Source organism: Diabrotica undecimpunctata, chromosome 5 (assembly GCF_040954645.1).
Source record: "Diabrotica undecimpunctata isolate CICGRU chromosome 5, icDiaUnde3, whole genome shotgun sequence".
Lineage (NCBI taxonomy): Eukaryota > Metazoa > Arthropoda > Insecta > Coleoptera > Chrysomelidae > Diabrotica > Diabrotica undecimpunctata.
The window spans coordinates 159,980,991-160,003,023 of record NC_092807.1 but is presented as its reverse complement, the minus strand read 5'-3'; the positions used below and the strand labels follow the sequence as shown (position 1 = coordinate 160,003,023).

At 32.3% G+C, this 22,033-nt stretch overlaps 1 protein-coding gene across 1 annotated transcript in view; it reads left to right on the top strand.

Annotated features, from left to right (window-relative positions):
- LOC140442042 (prolactin-releasing peptide receptor) overlaps positions 1 to 22,033 on the top strand; it is a 286,069-nt gene that overhangs the window by 166,144 nt on the left and 97,892 nt on the right. The window contains exons 4-5 of the mRNA XM_072533088.1: positions 8,305 to 8,463; positions 20,897 to 21,223. Of these exons, the coding sequence (XP_072389189.1) occupies positions 8,305 to 8,463; positions 20,897 to 21,223 (486 nt within the window). The remainder of the gene's footprint in view (positions 1 to 8,304; positions 8,464 to 20,896; positions 21,224 to 22,033) is intronic.

Sequence of the window (22,033 nt, the reverse complement as noted above, 5' to 3'; positions counted from 1 at the left end):
ATAAACGAAACACGTCCAAAATCACAGCAACTGAAATGGGGTTCATGAGAAGAAGCTGCAGAGTGACAAAAATGGATCGCATCAGAAATGAGGAGATAAAACGAAGAATGGCAGTAGAACAAGACATACTCAGCTACATCGAAAAAAAAAAAAAAGTTTAATTTGGTATGGACATGTGAGAAGAACAGATCATACAAGGTGGATAGCAAAGATTTCGGATTGGAGCTCAATAGGAAGGAGGAAAAGAGGTAGACCCCGAAGATCATGGAGGGATGAAGTGGACGAGGCTATGGAAAGACGAGACCTTAGAGATGGAGAATGGTAGAACAGAAAGGACTGTACAAGTTGGCTGAAAGAAAGAAGGCGCCGACATCTGTAAAAATCCTTATATATATAGATAGATAGAAAAGTAAGTGTTATTTTTTTGGCACGAAAGATATTGCTTTAAGCGGGTTCGACTCGGTGGCGGGTTTTTCACCAAGTAGAAACAATTATATAAATATAATAAATTTAGTTCCATACTGTTTACATGTCTTGTTTATGCAGAAATAATATAAAGTTTTATTACTGCTTTATTTTAAATTTCTTCGGCAGTTTTATGATTTTTAAACATTAACTTCTTTCATCTGCATTGTTACAGAAAATACATTGTTACATTTTAAAAACAGCAATATAGTCGTTATTTTTGGCTTATTTTAAGCCTTTAAGGATGATATTAAAAATGTTATAGAATCTATTTTATTAAAAATGAAATAGAAAAATCATGTTTACCTCTAAGTAGGAGAAGGAATTAGTTTATATTCATCTTTTCTACTGACTTCCTTTCTAAAAGGTATTTTTGTTGCCATTGTTCAGTTGTTTGTTCGTTGTTATTTAGTTTTTATACGAGGCAGCTTTGTACACAAATAAGTAAAAGCAAACATTTGTCATAAACATATTGGAAATTAAGGTAAGATGTAGAACATCGACGGTAATGGCAAATAAGTCTTAACTTGATTTTATCTAACTTCCACCACCAAGAAATAGTTTTAAGACTGAACATATTAAAGATCATTTATTTGTACCTATTAATAATAAAGTTTTAAGTGGTTTCAATATTCAATTATAATTTACAATTAAGTAATTAATTGATTATGTTAGTAATGTTATATTATGTAAATATATTTGTATTAAATTAATATTACGTTAATTTCTTTTTTACCTATATTGCCTATATGTTGAGTTCGAACACTATTTATCACATGTCCTAGGGATGATTTATTTTTTCTTGTGTCGATGTTCTTCTCATCTTACCTCTATTTTTAAATTGGTTTGTTGAATCTACGATTTGTCTCAGTCATTACAAGAGATTTTGTACACTCTTTGATTTTTTAATGCAACTTTTCTTTTTAGTTTTCATGTGTTGTGTTAGGACATTACTGATTTTATTTGTCATGCCTTTATATAGGGCAAAATTTTAACAATTGATTTTCCTTCTTCCACTGAATCTTTGGCTTTGTTTAGGTATTTCTGAGCATTCTTAATTGTAGAAGTAAAGAAGACAATTTTCCCTGTTTTATCTTTGAATAATTCCTGTTTTTTATGGCCACGATTTTGATTACAAGAAAGGAAAATTCAGCATAGGCGCATCTGAGTAGGGCTTTGAAGAATATCGAGTTTAAAAACAGACCCATTGGTAAACTCATAAAGAGTGTCTCGAAACCGAAATGGAGGACTTCGATGTGTCACATAGAGGAAAATCTAGATAGAGCCTCATAGCAATTTTAAAATGTTATAATAAAGACATATGAATCAAGTAATCCATTGAAACAAGATAACTGCTAGGGATGTTCTTTGGTGGAACAAAGAGTTGGCTAAACTTAGGAAAAAGGTCAGACATCTCTTTAATAGAGCAAAGTGTACAGGTAGCTGGGACTCATACAGAAGTGCCCTTACAGAGTACAAAAAAGAACTCAGATAATTAAAGAGGAACTCTTGGAAAAAACTGTGCAAAGGGATAACAGAATCAGTCCCTGCACAACTACAGCCCCTACCCCAAAAAGACTGCATGCAAATACAGCCGCAACTACAGCGACTTTTCGTAGCAAGCTTTGTATTGGGTCACATTACAATGACTTAGAGAGACGCAAAGGTGGTATTAATACCAAAGACGGGCAAATGTCATACAGACAAAATTAAGTTTTATCGTCCCATATGCCTCACCCCCTTTCTCCTAAAAATAATAGCTAAACTAGTAGACTACTTCATAAGAAGAAAAATTCTAACTAAATAAACCGCTTGATAAACATCAATTTACCTATCAAACAGGCAAATTCACTATAAATACTCTTAACTCCCTAGTTAGAAGTATTAAAAAAATAATAATGGTGAAAGAAATATTTTTTTTTGAGCTTTTATTAACATAGAGGGAGCATTCGATATTACCTTATTTAACCCTAGAGTACTAACGTACGTAAATTTTACGTACCAATTTTAATCTGACAGCTACTAAAAGAAAACTAAACATGGCAATGCTTAGCCCCGTGGGCTATGCTATCGTCACTTCATGGTCAATAAAACCAATGAATACTCGCTTTGATTTTAGTTTGGGTTAGGATTTGACCGTAGTAGTTATAACACTTTGTACGTAAAAGATACGTGTGGTTAGTATCCGCGTAAAAAGTTTTGTACGTAATTGTGACGTGTTGTAATTATTAACCTATAAATAAAATGTCTGCAAAATCAAATATTAATCTAAAGCGTCCTCTTACTAAGAAAGAATTAGAGGAAATTATAAATAAAAGTGACTTCACTGATTTAAGCGATACAGAAGATGATCTAGAGGAGTTAGAAAGACAGAAATCCATTTGACAGCGACGATAGTATTGAATATAGAGACTATGATTCTACACAGGACGAAGAAAATGTCTTCACAAAACTAGCTAGCACATGGGTAGAAACTCACAACAAACAAGAAATACATGCTCTTGTAAAAGAATTAAAATTACGCAGCAGCCATCAGAATCAGCATATATTGATAACCGTATTGAAAAAAAATCGCCTGTTATAATATGGGATAAACAGGCGCTAGTAAGTAAAAACGGTTATAAGTGGAGTAATTTACCAATAAATGATGGAGGTCGTAAAGTCGCATCCAGAAATATTGTTTATATCCGTCCAGGTCCAACCAACTTAGCTAAAGATGCTATAGAACCTATAGATGTTTTTAATTTATTTTTTACATATCAGATTCTGGACGAAGTTTTGCTACGTACAAACGAAAAAATTGCAGAGTTACGAGAGAAGTACCAGACAAAAAAAGCTACTGTTATAGAAACGACATTACCTGAACTGAAAGCACTGTTACGTTTGTTATTTTTATCTGCGGCTTTAAAAAATAATCACCTCTCAGCTTACGTTTTATTTAATAGCACTTATTGGAAGCCTTGACAGAATGCCGAATTGACTATCGGTATATAAATATAATTAAACATATATACCAAAACGCATTAGCCAGTGTTAGAGTGGGTGATCGTCAAACCCAGAAATTCTCGATACAACGTGGAGTACGCCAGGGGGACACCATATCGTCGAAACTGTTCACTACGCTTTTGGAATATATATGTAAAAGGGCAAAACTGACCGACAAGGGCATAAACATAAACGGAGAAAAGCTTAGCCATCTAAGGTTTGCAGATGATATTGTACTAATAGCTGATAGGATAGATGAGGCCAAAGAACTTTTAAATCAGCTCTACCTTTCCTCGCTAGAAGGGGGATTGAAAATAAATATATCTAAAACCCAGATGATGACAAATCTTGTAGTCAGAGAAGATAATATGCGTAGGAACAAGATCCATAGACCAGGTAATGGCCTATAAATACCTAGGTCATGAGATTCGCATAGGAAAAGATAACCAAACCGTTGAGCTTCTCCGTCGTATAAGACTGACTTGGGCAGCCTTCGGCAAGCTGAACCATATTTTCAAATCGTCTGATATACCAATATGCCTTAAAAGAAAAACGTTTAATCAGTGTGTTTTGCCAGTGTTAACTTACGGTGCCGAAACGTTGACCATGACAAGGAGAACAGTTCAAAAGATCCGTGTGTGTCAAAGGGCGATGGAGCGTGATATGTTGGGCGTTTCACTACAAGACAAGATCCCAAATCGCCAGCTACGACAAACAACAGGAGTGGCTGATGCAGTAGAGAGAGTAGCAATACTAAAATGGAACTGGGCAGGTCACGTGGCTCGAATGACAGACAATAGATGGACAAAGCGGATACTGGAATGGAGACCAAGAGATGATGCCTACCGAAGTAGAGGTCGTCCACCAACACGTTGGACTGACGATCTAAAACGTTGTCATAGGAATTGGATGCAAGAGGCAGAAGATCGAAATAGATGGAAAATTATGAGGGAGATCTATGTCCAGCAGTGGATAAGCGAAGATTGAATGATGATGATGATGATGATGATGATTGTGGCCATAGATATAAAGCAAGAATCAGTAAAAAAAAGGTTTAACTTTTTGATCAATTCTTTACGATTTGATAACTTTTTGACAAGAGAAGTACGTAAAAAAGAAAGTAGTTTTGCTCCAATATCTAAAATTTGGAACTTGTTTATTGAAAACTGTGTTAAAATTATAAAGCTATCTCATATGTGACAATCGACGAACAACTCGTAGGATTTCGTGGCAGGTGTCCATTTCGCATGTATATGCCAAACAAACGGCATAAAAATACTAATGGTTTGCGATGTGGCTACGAAATATGTAATAAATGCAACAACGTATCTGGGTAAATCTACTGTAACCAACGGCATTCCTTTAGCAGAACATTTTGTCACAAGCCTGACGAGACCTTTACATGGAAGTAGACGTTATGTGAAAATTGACTGGTTTTCCAGCATTCCTCTTGCGAATAAATTATTATCTTCCTCTTACAATTTGACTATGGTCGGAACACTCTGGAAAAATAAAGGAGAAATACCTCCTGAATTGCTCGATAACAAAACTTGGAAGTGCGGTTCAAGTATGTTCGTGTGCGATAAAAACATGACTTTATTATCTTATAAACCTAAGCAAAATACGACAGTTCTTCTACTTTCAACTATGCATTTTTCTGGAAACATTACTCATGCAACAACAAAACTCGAAATAATTCATACATATAATTCAACTGAAGGGGCTGTAAATACGTTTGACCAAATATCTCAGAACATTTGCTGTAATAAGAAGACTAGAAGTTGGCCGCTATGCATATTTTACAATATGATGAATATTGCAGGAGTAAACGCTTTTGTAATCTTCCATCACAATGCAACTAAAAACAAAAAAAAGCCATTATCAAGATTACATTTTATGCTGAAACTTTATGAACAATTAACAAAGCCGTGGCAACAAATAAGACTCCAAACAGTACCAACTTTATCAAGAAGTCTCAAAGAGAGTCTTTCTATGCTTTTCAATTGAACGCATGTTGCTGAAGACCACTGCTAGCGGAATACTAGACCTAAATTAGTAAGTACGTAAAATTTACGTATAGTTAGCATTTACGTATGTTAAAGAAACGTTAGTATCCTAGGGTTAAATCGATAAAAAAGTACCAGTAAACATTAAAGCCTTATTATTACAATGGATTCAGTCAATGGTAAAAAGCAGAATCATCACTGCTAGTATTAAGAAAGAATCTGTGAGTGTGAAAGTAGTAAAGGGTAAAAATACCTATGCTATGGTTTTTTTCCATAGATGACCTCCTTACTAAGTTACAAGATTCTGGTTCTACAACCGAAGGTTACAAATGATTTAGTTGTTACAATTAAGTATGACCTTCTTCTTCAAGTGCCATCTCCGCGGCGGAGGTCGGCAATCATCATAGCTATTCGAACTTTTGAGACGGCTGCTCTGAAAAGTTCATTTGATGTACATCCGTACCACTCTCAGGTTGCGCAGCCATGACATTCTACGCCTCCCTATGCTTCTCTTTCCTTGGATCTTTCCCTGCATGATCAGTTGGAGCAAGGTGTATTTCTCTCCACGTGTAATATGTCCGAGATATTCCAATTTTTTTGTTTTTATTGAATTTAAAATTTCCATTTCTTTGTTCATCCTTCTCAGAACCTCTTTGTTTGTGACGTGTTCTGTCCATGATATTTTCAGAATTCTTCTGTACACCCACAGCTCAAATGATTTCAGTTTTTTCATTGATGTAGCATTCAAGGTCCAAGATTCCATTCCATAAAATAAGGTCGAAAAAACATAGCACCTCGCCAACCTAACTCTTAGTTCCAGTTTTAAATCCCTGGTACATAGAACTCTTCTCATTTTCTTGAAATTTGCTCTAGCCTTTTCTATTCTTATTTTTACCTCCTGATTGTAATCATTTGTGGAGTTAATCATTGTTTCCAGGTATGCATATTTGTCCACTTGTTCGACGTTGGTTTCGTTTATTAGAAGATTCTCGTTATTTCTTTGAGTTTTCGATATTCTCATAAATTTCGTCTTCTTGACATTCATTGTTAGACCATACTCTTTTCCATACTCTGCTATTCTGGTCACCAGTCTCTGAAGATCTTCAATGTTTTCGGCTAAAATCACAGTGTCGTCCGCATATCTAATGTTGTTAATGGGAACTCCATTTACCTTTATTCTAACTGTTTCACCCTCAAGAGCTTTTTTCAGGACCTCTTGGCTCGGAGTAGACGTTGAAAAGAATTGGCGACAATACGCATCCCTGTCTTACTCCACATCTAATTTCAATTTCTTCTGACAGCTGTTCGTTAACACGTACTTTTGCTCGCTGTTTATAGTATAAATTTGATATGATCCTGAGGTCTTTGTAGTCAATCTTCTTTGATTTCAGGACATTCATTAAATGTTTATGTCGTACTTTATCGAATGCTTTATTATAGTCAATAAAACATGCGTATATATCTTGATTGACGTCCAGGCATCTTTGTATTAGTATATTAAGTGAAAAAAGAGCTTCACGTGTTCCTAGGCCTTTGCGGATTTGCGGACACACCTGGGACACCTTCCCAGACGGTCTTTTTGAAGATTCTAACCTCCCAAAAAAAAAAGGCCTTTGCGGAAACCAAATTGTGTATTATTAACGTCTATGTCCAGTTTGTGATATATTCGGTTATGGATGACTTTAAGTAGTATGTCTAGTCTCATGAAAATTGCTTTTATTCATTATTAGACTTTAATACCATTTACAAAGACAAGAAAATGCAATTTACAGGCTCCAAATATAAATGACGTCACATTAGAATATTCCAAAGAAGTAAAATAATGGGGGATAACGCTAGATAAAAAAATTGTAATATTAAAAAAATCTTATCTACAGGGATAGTATCTTCGCAAGTTCTGCATAAGGAGCTTAAAACTGCGACGGCACAAATAATAAAATCTGGAGATCTACTGTGCCACCTTAAACTCTAGAAAGAAATTCTATTGGATTCTAATTGCAAAAAGGCTCATAAAAGTCTCGCCTACTGCAATAAAACGCCTCCTCGAAAAAAACTTACAATGTTTACTGACCTTCTTACTGGTAACTGCTCTCTGAGATATTATCTCAAAAAAATGGGCAAATCAGATAGTCAAAATTGTCGTTTCTCTGACATATACAACATATACTATTTAACTGCATAGCACTGTTGTGCAAACAACTGACGGTCCTAAAGAGATCAGTCTAGCGCCCTCTAACATAGAAAACAAGTCACCTAGGAAGCTAATCAACTTCATCAAGTATTGATATCCTAGAGTTCAACTAGATTAGAAAATACACAAAAGATCTCTATAGGTCGAAGAGCGGCGAGTCTGCATGGCCTAAACGATCTGATATTTTAATTTAGGGTTTTCAAAAAACAAATATTATGGTACAGGATAGTGGTATGAATCAGCTTATCTGTTGGTATGGGTTGGTTTTGGTATACTCTATATCCTATGCTTCTGTCTTCTTATTTTTAAGTAGAACGTGTTAAAATCAAAGTTGTTGATATATAACATGAAAACTACTAAGGCCCCTACCAGCATTTAGCTGCTAACTCTTAAATAATAAAATCCGTAAACTAATTTTTGAAACCAAAGGCCTTCCTCTTAAATAATACTTTTCATTCATAAGAGTATATTCATAAGTTATTTTATTATATAAAATTTTGTCGAAATAAATATACGACCAGTTTTAAATTTATTCATTAAACCCATTTATTTTTATGTATCATAATCAAGCTTCATTATTACAATAAAAAAACTCTTAAAACTTCTCACATTTTATTCTTTATGTTAATCTAACCGTCCGATTTGAATTTGTTTTAGGTACGCTGCCCCTTTAACGGCCATTCTATGCTTTTTCATCCGAGTGTCAAGAGAACTGTCAAGGCAAAATCCTACGGCGGCTATAAAATTCGAAGCGAGAGCCAAAGAAACAAAAGCTCGGATCCAGGACGGGCTGCCGACTGCATCGACTGAAGTGCAGTGAGTAATAAATTTTCATAATACAGTAACGGGTATACTTGCCAGCAAACTATTAACCAGAACTGAAATTATGTTGCGTATAAAAGATTATTTTCAAGTTTGCATAGCAAACAGTCTGTCGAATATTTATATCTATGTTTCATTTGGTGTCGAAAGATACTAAACCATACGCGAGAGATGTATGTAGTCAAGTACTGTTTCTAAAATGGCATACGAAATTTTGGTTATAAAATTCTAATAAATAGATACCGTAATTTCGGGTGACTTTGACTCACTTTCGAAGTTTGACCGTAGATTTCAGTATTCTAAATACATAAAAGTATATTTCTTAATTTATTTGTATTTGAGTCTTTAACTACTTTTTTACAAAAATTACACTAAAACACAACGAAGCGCTTACTTTATTACAAAAAAAATAAAAATGTGGTGTGCAAAGTCACCCGCTGATGTAGGTTGACTTTGTCTCAAGCTACATTTTTCATTAATTATCTGTGATTATTAGTGTTTGGGCTTAAGTCACCCTACAAGATGAATAATAAATAAAACTTTTATTAGTTAAAAAAATATTTATTTAAATTTCAAACAAAAAAAAACTAAAACTAAAATGAAACTCTACATAGGACCCTCGGTATACAAAGAACATCATTTTTAAACAAAAAATGAACAATAAAACAATTTACAAGCTTGTTTTTAAATCTGGAAAGAAATATCGGTTATGTCCAAGTTCCAATGGCTCTGTGAGATCAATATTACCCAGGTGGTAGGATTTTCTTACGTTGACTTCGGGCCATTGCCACAAACTTCAATTTTGCCAAGTTTTAAAGTACTTAATGGCACTCCGAATTCTATTGCAGCTTTTCTTTGAGATAGGACTCCATTTCTGATAGCTTCTAGAGCTCTTTCTACTGTGTCTGCAGTGTAATTTCCATAATTTCAACTACCAGCAACACGTTTGTAATTTGAGGGCATCTAAAAAAAAGTCGTTAGTTCTGTACAGTTAACAAACTCTGAAGTTGTTAAAAGGCTAAATTCAAATTAAAAATCAGCATTTACTTACTTCAATTTAAATATAGAACCAACGAATAACCAAAATCCAACATTCAACAAACTGGGCCAAAGTCACCCGAAAACCGTTAAATTCTGTACCACTTTGCAAATAACAACCGACCTTATTAGCATCTACGTTTAGACTGAAATACTGACGCCAGGCGGGTAAGAATTCACAGATATTCAATGTGCAGCTATGCAATTAATCTTACTCTTGGAAGTATTATTGGTTGCCAACCAATTTTTACAGTCAAGAAATCTTACGTAAAATGGCTATATTTTAAAAATTCATTTTTTTTCTTATTATAATCAGTATTACCGTGATTTATTAAAATTTTCCTAAAGTTAATATGGTACTGATGGTGATGTATAATGAAATTTACATGATAATATATTGTACATACGCACTAGTTACTAAAATATCTTTTTCCCAAAATGAGCCAAAGTCACCCTGGCGGCCAAAGTCACCCGAAATTACGGTAGATAAAATCTAATTTTTTAAATAAATTAATCTTTCATTACTCGTAGTAAACTTTAGGATGTAAGTGCTCGCACACGGTCTAAACTTCCGGTTTCGCTTTTTTAGTTTCCTACTTTCAATAATTTTAGTTTGAAGTTATACTTCTATACGCACGGTCGGCGTTGGAAATTTGCATGAGAGTGAATCTGTGAAACCAATACATATGTAAGATAATGAGTAAGAGAGAGACAGAAGATATATTTTCTCTCTCTTCCTCTCTCGAGAATAAAAATGTTCCTTTTGTATACAGTCCATCTAATTTACAAACCGTTGCACGTCATCGGCGTCATAGCCCGTGACGTCACATGATACCAACACGAAATATTTAGGCGGTAGGTGTGTTCTTTTTTAGAATCACTTTGCCGAGTAAACTGGCATTACAGATACTAGACATATTTTATTATACACGCGTAGACCTAATATTTAAAGATTTCTATTAATGTTAACTTAAAGAAATAGACAACAATATGTTTCATTTAATTTGTATAAATGCATTATAAAACGTTTTTATTAAGAACATTTGTTCGGAGCACACTGTAACTGTAATTGAACGAAGGTGAAATTTTGGCATAAATTGGTAACACTTATTTGACAGTTGCGGTGTTGACACTTTTTGTACTTTATTATTTTAAATTTTAAAGTGAATACCTCTTGTTTTATATTTTTACCTATTTAATAAAATCTGTTCATTTTAGAACAAAATTAGTCTGTTTTATTTCAAAAATGTCACGTAAGAATTTAAATAGTCGTTGTAAAGAGTATAATAATAATTATGTGACCTATTTGATTTAAAATGGATTCAGGATTTTTTTATACTTTGTCAACTATGTCAAGTTCGATCTCTGACGTAGATAATGACGTGCAACGGATTGTAAATTAGATGGACTGTATATATTTAATATTATATATTATATATAGAATATTGTATATATATATATATATATATATATATATATAATATTATATATAATATAATATGTATTAATATTATAATTTATGTGATATGTTTTGTATTATTTAAAGTTAAACGTTTATAATTATTTTAGGCTTTTGTGTTTCAAAATAATCACTGTTTTACCGAGAACTGTCAATTTTGAAATCCGTTAGAGTCATGTCTAATTGGCAAATCCTTTACGTGTTTGGTTCATACGCTGGTGGTTGTGAGTTCCAATCCCAATTAGGAATTTCCTTTTTTATTTTTGAAATATTTAAAAACCTCACGTTAATCTTATTAAATATATGCAATATACGCAAAAAACATAAATTTTAAAATAAAATGAAAATTTACAACATAATCCGAGTTGTGGTTTTTTATTTTATCTTCGTAAATAAGTTATGTATATTGGCAGTTTTAAATACTTATGAATATTACATTTTAATATATATTGTATTATTATATTGAATTATGTTGCAGTGTATTTGTTGTGTTGTAATTTTTATATTAATAACAAAATAAACAATGAATTTTACTGCAGAGTATGTGTAAATTTTTTTTTGCATTCAACTCCTTTTATACATATATGAAAATAAAAATATATATTTTCATTAAAATATTGATACAATCCTTCATTTACTATACTCCTATTACAGGTCAAATGTTTATATACAGCAAACGATGCACCATATACCTATATAACTAATTATTTTTCTCTTTCTGCTCTCTCTTACCTATAGCATTACATATGTAATGATTGTGCAGATTGACTCCTATATAAATTTTTAACGGCGAACGCGTGTATAGAAGTATAACTTCTCACACCCGTTTTTTTTTTTTATTTTTTGTTTATTGTGCTATATTGTTAATTATATTAACTAGATAATTTTATTGATAAGAAAAAAACTAGCTTTATAGGAACGTATTTCTCTTCACTTTGATGCTTTAATCCAATAAAAAAGTTCATGTTTCACTAACAAATAACTAATAAGGAAAATTCCTGTAGCTGGCTGTATACCATGTATCACGAAAAATGTATTTGAAAATTCCTTGATAAAAGGTATCTAATAAAAACACCCTATCGGGCTACATCACAGAACGTTTTCAGAAATAATATTTCATCATCCGTGTTATCCTGAAGTATAACCACTTGAATTAAAGCAAACATGAAATTTAAAATTTTAAACAAGATTAATACAAAAATGTGGTTAATACTTACTGGATGTACATATTTTGAGCTACTAAATACTTGGATAAAAACCCGTTAAATGTTGTTAAATTAAAGGCTATAGCAGGATAAAAAAGTCAAAAGTGCCCCCGCATCGATCAGCACGCCACTTATGCTTTCAATAAAGCATATAAAAACATGACTTCATACAAATTTTTAGCTTCCCAGAGGACATAGAACCTCTTAAATCTAAAAAAGAAGTTTTCTTCGACTTTATTTTTTTCTGGACGCAATTTTGCTTAAAAAAATTTGAAAAAATTTATGAAGATGTATCTTTCGAATTCAAAATAGCCTGATTTTTTTCAAATTTTTATATTGAAAATTAAGTCTAGAAAAATTTTTTTGAAATTTTTAATCATTTTTAATGTTATGTTAATATTTGTTGGCTAACTTTTAAATAGTAATTTTTTATGTATTTTTTTTCGGTCTTTTTATGGCCAAGGTAGAATTTTTAATTTCTGAGCGGAAAGGACTGAAAAATCAGAAAAAACCGTTTTTTACTCATTTATTTGCACATAACCTTAAAACTCATTTGGTAATTCAACATTTTTTCTTCCCCATTATCAAATTCTATTGTAAAGTCCCCATTTAACTCTTTCATAAAGATAAATTCGAAAATATCACGTTTTTTTATTCTTTTCGCACTTTTTTTACCTTACCCTCAAAATCAGATAGTTAGATGTATGCTTTTCCATCTATTTTCTTACGGGGCTATGAATCATCATTGTAAAAATAATAATTTTTAACTTACAAATTCTCAAATTGCCAAAAAATGGTGTTTTTCTAATATTTATTACTTTATTGGCTATAACCTTAAAATCTAGTAGCTAAATTGTCTTTCCGCGTATTTTTGATCGCACCCTTCAATTTTGTTATACCCCTTGTCTTTTTTTTTTCTTACATAGTCAAAACTTAAAAAAAACTGTTTCTAAGCATTATTTCTTTTTTTTTACTCGTTAATTGCATAAAGTGATATATCTCTAGAATCACCTTAATAGGACTAGAATATTATTATTATTTTTTAAATATTTTTTTTAACATTGTAAAAATTGTTTTATAAATTGATTTGGATATAAACCAGGACATATACCTATAAAATATTTGGTTACAAAAATATTTATTATTATGAAATTGTTATACAATAAGTTATACAAATTAACAGTTTAAACATTCAATTACATTTTAGTCCTCATATTATAACTTTAATATACTCGATTCTTTCGATACTTTTTCATGTGATTAATAGTTTTCAAGATCCTTGGTAATATTGCAACGGATTTTAGAAGAAGAGGATTATTTGATTATAAGGTTAAGATCGTCAAAGCGATATGAAGGCGGCGGCGGCACGAAGATTATACGAAGGCGACACCAAGGCGAAAGCAGTGACGACAGAAGCAATGTCTGCAACACGCATACTTCCATTGTCGTTGTCATGGTTACGGATCATGCACGTAGCAAACATTGTTGTTGCCGCCACTGCTTTCGTCTTAGTGTCGCCTTCGTATCGCCTTCGTGTCGCCGTCGCCTTCGTATCGCTTTGACTGTGTCAGACCATCATAGAGTACAATATGCGCGCCTATAGGATATATGGCAATTATAATATTCAACTCTAAACTTCGATTTGACCAACTACTTCGAGAATTTCAATACTCTATATCTGAACAAATGGATGATATATCCCATAGGGGTACTCTATCATTATCTAGTAACTTATTTATTTTGATAAACATTTGGCACTACACTATATGTAGGCAATATGCATTGTCAGCTAAGGCTTGCGCACAAAAAGTGATATGCGATTAAAAGCGATAAAACAATTGTTTTTATCGCCTTAAAAAAAAGACAAGTGGTATAACACAATTGAACGTTGCCGATCAAAAATATGCAGAAATTCGATCATTTAGCTACTAGATTTTAAGGTTATGAGCCAATAAGTGAGAAAATATTAGAAAAATGCCAATTTTTCGCAATTGAGAATTTGTGTGTTAAAAATAATTATTTTAATAATGATTATTCATAGCCCGTAAGAAAATAGATAAAATAGCATACATCTAACTATTTGATTTTGAGGTAAGGTAAAAAAGTGCAAAAAGGATAAAAAACGTGATATTTTCGAATTTTATCTTTATGAAAAGGGTTAAATGGGGACTTTTACAATAGATTTTGATAATGGCAATGATAATTGAAATATCAATTCGCGTATCTCAATTAGCTTTTTGCAATTGTCTTAATTACGTTGTCCTCTTAGGCCACTTGTCACTGTCAGTTGGGCCACAAATGGCCAAATAGTATTTTTTAGAATATTTTTATTTAGAATAAATATAATAATATAATAAATTTACATATCAGAATTAATAATTGAAATATTCTTATGAGTAGTAATAATTTTTTTTCACAATATTTATTTTTATTTTTTACTTGATTGGCTAATATTGCCGTCACTTTCATGTTAAATTAACACGTATTTTTTACAAATTCTAAAAAGTACACTTTATGGATAATCTCGAAGCTGCAACTTATACTTTTCCTTCTCGTTTTTGGATAAATATCTGCCAAGAGGCATAAGGAGAATATTGAAAAACTTTTTAATTTTCCGTGAATCGTCCATGATCTGAATGTAAGATTAAATGTCTATTTAGAACATAATAATGACGAAAGTTTTTAATGAAAAATATTATCCAGTATACATAACCGTTAACAAGTTCTGATATTGTTTTTAAAAGTGTATTAAATGAAAGTATGCGGCTTGGTAGCTAATAAAAAATATGTTTTGTGTACTGCATACTTTTCAAATAAATTCAAACTTATCTCGAACCACGGTAAATTTTATTAGAACAGTATTACCGAATAACAAAAAATAAAAAACAAGGTATCTTTATAATTTTATGACTTAAAATAAACTAATTTTTAAGGGTAAAAGTAATTTTAAAACATTTCTTTTTCCTTTTCTATATGTCATAACCCAAAAATATGTTTAATTTATCATTTTTTCTTTATGTGTTGTTTCGCTGACAACAAATTCGCATCAACCCGAAGGTTATTAGCGAGAATCAGATTTACAATATTAAATATATTATATATTAACAAAATTAATAACTTTTAAGTAGTTTAACATATTTGTGAGTGAACAATTTGCACCAAGTGCTTTCTGTAAGTTTATTGAGATACCATAATTGATTCTTGCTGTGAAGAAAACTGGACAGTCTACAACAACATGTTTCACCGAGAGTTTAACGTTACACTGCTCACATTTTGGTTCGGATTCTTTAGTAATTAAGAACTTGTGCGTGGCACTGGTATGACCTAATCTAAGATGAGTTTTTGTCACTTGATCCTTTCTTTTAGTGGGGAAACATCTCCATGGTTTAATGTCCAGTTTAATATTCCGAAGATTGGACACTGAAAATTCCCACCGGTTTTGCCACTTACTTAGGATCTGCGATTTGATAACACTGGAAACATCACTAGCTATCACGTAGTTAACGATAATAGAGTCAGCTGAATTGACGGCTTCACGCGCACACTTATCTGCTTCTTCATTACCTCTAATACCATTATGTGATGGGATCCAATAAAGATTACCTCCTTATTACAATTTTCTATCTCTATCAGATTTTGTTTTTTTTTTCAAGAATATGATTCTCTGGCTATATTCTTCCTATAGATCGTAGTGAGTTTAGTGAATCAGTCAAAATTATATATTTCTGATTTGGTGAGGATATAATATATGTGAGTGCCTCGTATATGGCATATAATTCTGCATTAAGAGTACTATAGTGTATTGGCTTATATTTATACTAACTTATATTTTTGACACATATTAGAGGATATAACTGTTGCTCTCACGCCATCTGTTGATTTTGAAGCATCTGTAAAAATTTGAGAGAAATTTGTATACTTTGATAATAAGTTTTGCAGATTTTGATGTATTATACTATGGGTAGTAGTGTGTTTGTCCTATGATGTTAGGGTAGTTATTATTTTAGGTACTCCCAAAGTCCATGGTGCAGCAGGTTCAAAACTAACGGGAAAGCAAGGAGGTAAGGTGGTGTTCAGAGATGAGAGATCCATTTTGATTCGGTGGTAGAAAGGTTTATGTAGACGTGATTTATTGGAGAAACACGTTGATAATCGGTTAAGGTGATCAAATTTGAAGGTGTGGTTGTTAGGATTTGCATTTGATTTAATTGCATAGGTTAACTTTAAATACATTCTTCTGTGATATAGTGATGGTCCAGCTGCTTCACAATACAGGCTAGGTAAGTTATTGTAATAGCCGTTGATATTCCACTGTATTAATTTATTGAACTCTATGTTATTAAAACGTGTAATTTGAATCGTGTGGTGGTGAAAGAAATGGGAGTTTTCGATTCTCTTATCTGGAAAGACTTATCATCACAGTCAAAATTAAAGAAAACAGAGTCACGTAATTACCTTATCACAAATTGTTAAAGTAATTGTGAAGAGAGAGAGCAAAATTTTACACGTTAAGATTGACGATAGCGAGGAGTTGATAGAGATGGACTTTTTGCAGACCAGAGTGTTAAAATCTGAGATAAAGGACCCCACACCTGTGACAAAACCTTCTGGGATTGTTAAGAAGAGAAAAGAACAAATATTAAAAAACTTAGGTCAAATTATACCGGCGAAAATTGCCAACTTCCGATTAATAATAATTTTCATTTTGTATTTTTAAATAAACGTTTTTCGTAAATACTTGTTTTATTCAACAAATGTTCATAAAAAATATTATTAAAATTTATTAAAATATTTAAATGTTTTGCCTTTCGAGACAGTTATATAACCTTTATAATAATTACATAGTTAAAACCAAACTTAAGACAAATTTGGATAATACGTGGTTTTAGCTAAGTAAACTTGATATAATTCTTTGCTTTGTTAGCCCGTATGTCGCAATGTCCAAATTGGGTGTTTTGCATTTTTTTTTTTTTTGAAAAATATTAACATCGATGCTACACACTCTACCCTAAATGATTTTGTGTTATTATTGTACTAAAAGGACAAGGGATTAAACAAAAATCTTTAATCTTTAAACTTTAAAAGTATATGATGTATGCTACTGAGGCCAGTGAATTTATTCTAAGTTTGTTTATTGGTTTCGCCTTTTTTACTTTATTTTTTTATTTTTTTTTCTTTTTCAGTTTTGAGCAAATTGATTCCTAAAATCTATGTTTATAAAATTCCACGACACGACTACATAAAAAATGTAATATTTGTTGAAATAAATAGTTTTATTTTGTGACAAACTCTTAACATTCTTCTTCTTCTTATGGCACCGTCTCCTTTCGGAGGTTAACGTTCTAAATGGCAATTGTAGTTTTGGAAACTGCTGCGCGAAAGATTTCTGCGGATGAGCGGTCGAACCATCTTCTCAGGTCTTTCAGCAACGATTTCTGGCGTCTTCCTACTGATCTTTTGCCCTGTACTTTTCCTTCCAGTATAACTTAAAGTAATTCGTATCTTTCGCCTCTCAACACATGACCCAAATATTGCATTTTCCTCTCTTTGATTATTCTTAGTAATTCTTTTTGTTTACACATGCGACGAAGTACCTCAACATTAGTAACTCTTTGTACCCATGGAAATCTCAGCATTCGTCTGTATATATACATCTTAAAGGCATGTATTCTTTTTTCTATTTGAGAGTCCATTGTCCAACTTTTACAGCCATACAGTAAGACAGAAAAAACGTACCATCTGATCATTCGGATTCTAAGCTGCAGACTAAGGTCTGATCTTGTAAAAAATGTTTTTATGCTCATGAATGCTTTCCTTGCTTGTTCGATTCTTGATAGGAATTTTTGTTTTCTATTACACTGACTATTGATATTTGCTCCCAAATATTTTATGGAATTTACCTGTTCTATTATTTGACCCTTGGCATACACCTGTACGTTTATTGGTGTCTTTGAAAATACTAAAGTTTTAGTTTTGGAAACGTTTAGATGTAAACCGAACATTTCGCTGTGGTGAACTACCTCATTTATTATATTTTGTAGTTTTTGTGCGTTGCTTTCTATTAAGACGGTATCATCAGCATATCTGATGTTGCCTATGCTGATTCCGTTAATCTTAATTCCGCCTTGGACCTCGTCTAATGCTTCTCTGAATATAGACTCCGAATATAAATTAAACAGTAGCGGTGATAAGACGCAACCCTGTCTCACTCCTCGTCGGATTTGTATATCTTCAGATGTTGTGTGCTCTATTTCAATTGTTGCCGTTTGGTGCCAGTATACTTCTGAGATCATTCGCAAGTCTCGTTCATGAACTCCAGTTGTTCTCAGAATTTCGATCATCTTTTGATGGTTAGCGCAGTCAAATGCTTTTCGATAGTCAATAAAACATGCATATACATCTACATTCATGTCTCGGCATCATTGCGTTAACACATTTAAAGGAAAAAGAGCCTCTCGTGTTCCCAATCCATTTCGAAATCCAAATTGAGTGTCACATGAGACATCAAGCTTAATATTCGATAATCATAGCATTTTGAGGAATCCGATTTTTTTGGTAAGGTTATGAATGTTGATTTTAGCCAGTCTGTTGGTATTTTACCTGTGTCCTATATCTTATTAAATAGTGCTGTTATTAAATCTAAGCTTTTACTTTCGTTATCTGCAATTAGTTTTAGTATTTCGACATTGATATTGTCTGGACCGGTGGCTTTTCCATCTTTTTTAGCAGATTTTACTGCGTGGATCACTTCTTTTTTGGTTATTTCTCTGCCATTTTCATTTATTCGATTATCTCTGGATGGTGAAGAACAAGGTCTATCGTCGTCAAAAAAAATTTGTATGTATTCTTTCCATCTCTCTAGTTTGTCTTTTGTACCCATAATTATTTCATTAATATCATTTTTTAATATTGTTGCTTGTCACTTTTTATGTCTACCTGTCATTTTTTTTTTACTTTTTTATGAATATTAATGGTGTCTTAACATTATGTACCTGAAATATAAAAAAATTTGGGTTTTATTACTTAAAAAAAAAATTAAGATAAAATAATGGAGTGCTGGAGAGACACCCCGCGAGTTGACACGTTCCTGAAATGGGCGTTATTAACGAAGGGTTAACCTTTAAACACGCAACAATATGTAGGTTTCATGTATGCCCAAGGGTGGGTAAAAAATTTCCACTTGAAAATTTTGCTTATACATTTAGTGAGAGTTGTTAAAAATGTTAGAAATGGATTAAATTTAATAATCGTATACTTAGTGAACACAGCTTTTGTGAAATATTAATATAAAAGATGTACAAACCTTAAAAAACTAACGAACTTCTAAAAAAAACGGTCTGAAATAAAAATCTAAGAAATAAGCATCTCTGCAACTGAAACAGATTGATTGATTTTTGATTTTTTCACTGTGTTTGCCACATGATTTGCCATCAATATTTACAACAATATTAAACCGTCGCTATAAGATTTTATGAAAAATTGTATAAATAATAAAGCGAATGAAAAATATCCATCCCTTATTACCAATCGTTATATCGAATGACATTCCTTAATGACTTTAAAATTGCCACTAGCAAAATCGATAAACTCAATTTGGCGGTGGAAATTAAAAATAAAGAAATGGTCGCTTAAATCATCAATAAGATTTTAAACGTCTTTTAAAATGTAAAACGATTACTCCTTTAATTTTTTATATCTAAACTCTGCTTATAAGCAATCTAGCAGATCATTCAACGGTTTGTTAAAAAGATAATAAAAAAACATCATTTAAAAGGTCAGAGTATGCCTTTAATGTTTTACATTAAAGGGCGAGTAATAGTTTTTTTTAAACTTTCTCAAGAACATAATAAAATGTGCAGTTATTTTTTAATAACATTAAAGGACAAACGATCTGTTTTATGTGTTTAACTTACTTTTATGGTTTGGAACTTAGTATTTCCACCACCAGAGAAAAAACCCAGTACCTTCTGCTCGATTACATATACAGGCAAAATATCAATAAAAATAGCCAAACACATAAAAAAGAAAGGAATAACACCAGCTTTCAGAACAAATAACAACCTAGGCAAATATATTAAAAACAACAAGAGCCAACATAAAAAACACTTACACAGTGGTGTGTACAAACTTAAATGTGGCGACTGCCCAAAAACTACCATTGGTCAAACAGGTAGAAATTTTAATAAACGAATAGCAGAACATAAAACGGCTTTCAATAATAGAAAAACAGATTCTACATACGCACTTCACCTTCTAGATCATAATCATTGTTTTAATGACGAATTTAAAATTCTACACATTCAAAATAAAGGCCTTAAGCTATCTTTGTTAGAATCTATGGAAATCAACAAATTAAAAAACACAGATATAATTCTGAATGACCAGCTTGAGACAAACAGTTCTCCCCTCCTCAACCTATTTCATTAGAGACTATAAAGTGTAAACCCATGCCAAAAACAGATCACTTGAGAAAGGCAATTAGCCGAAACCGCTGTAGTGATAAGAATTTAAAATAAATTTTGTGGAAGTTTTGAAAACAAAGTTTTCAGTGTTTTATTGTTACTTATATGTATATTTACATTTTGCTCATATTTACATAATATAAATTTTTGACTAAAAAATTCCAATACTAGTTAAGTACATTCAGGTCTATAAAACTCTAGTGTTCTAGAAAAGATTTACTTATAGTTTTAGTTATAACACTCAAATAAAATCTTTGTTTTAGGAGCATTAGAACCGACTACGATCGATCAAGTCAATACAGTCGGGGCAGTTTTCGAGACTTCGATACCGCAAGAACACTTTACGAGTTTAGAGAACCAGACCTAAACGTTATCAAGGAGCGTAGGACGCTGAGGTTTCTTGTTGCTATTATAGTGCTCTACGGCATCTGTCTTTTCCCTCTGATGGTTTTGAAAGTGGCCAGACTGTCAATCAAGGAGACCTATGCTAATATTGCCGTCTTCGATATACTGTACTTAATTGTCGTCTGGATAGCGTTTTTACCAACATGCACTACTCCTTTGCTATTTATTTTATGGAAGTTAACCAGGTAAGAGAAATACTAATTTTATTGCTAATTTAAAGTCCTGAAATAAATTAAAGTGAGACATAAAGTCGATAAATTTTCATTTAAACGTACAAAAACATTATACCAAAATCTAGTCAAACGTACTAAAATATATAGAAGAAGAATCAATTAAAATATACTGGTGATGGACGAATTTTTCTACTACTACTACTAAGGATTTCCACAGTTTTCACTGTCTTCCTTCACTCAACCGTTTTCTCCAATTTTCCCTGTCATTCCAGTCTCCATCTTGCAGGGTTCTTTTCTCCATCCTCGTCGATTTCATCTCTGAATGACCTTCGGGGTCTTCCTCTCTTTCTTCTTCCAATCGGGCTCCATTCTGTGATTTTGTTTATCCAGCGTCCTCTGTCCGCTCTTCTGACGTGGCCGTACCAGGATAGTCTCTTCTCCTCTATATAGTCGATTATGTCTGATTGCACTCCCATTCTCCGCTTAATCTCTGCGTTTTCAATTATGTCTCTTTTTGTAAGTCTACAGCTTCTCCTCAGGAACTCCATTTCTACTGCTCTTATTCTACTTCTATTTCTCTTGTTTATTCTCCAGTTTTCGGACCCATATGTCAGGATACTTCTTGTCAGGGTAATATATATTCTCTTTTTTGTCTTTATCGTAATGTTCTTATCCCACAACACTGAGTTTAGTTGTCTTATACAGTTTCTTGTTTGTCTCAGTCTGTTGTATATATCTTCTTCTGTTGTTCCCTGGTTCGATATTATGGTTCCTAAATACTTGAATTTATCTGTTCCATTTATTTGTCTTATTTTTGGTTAA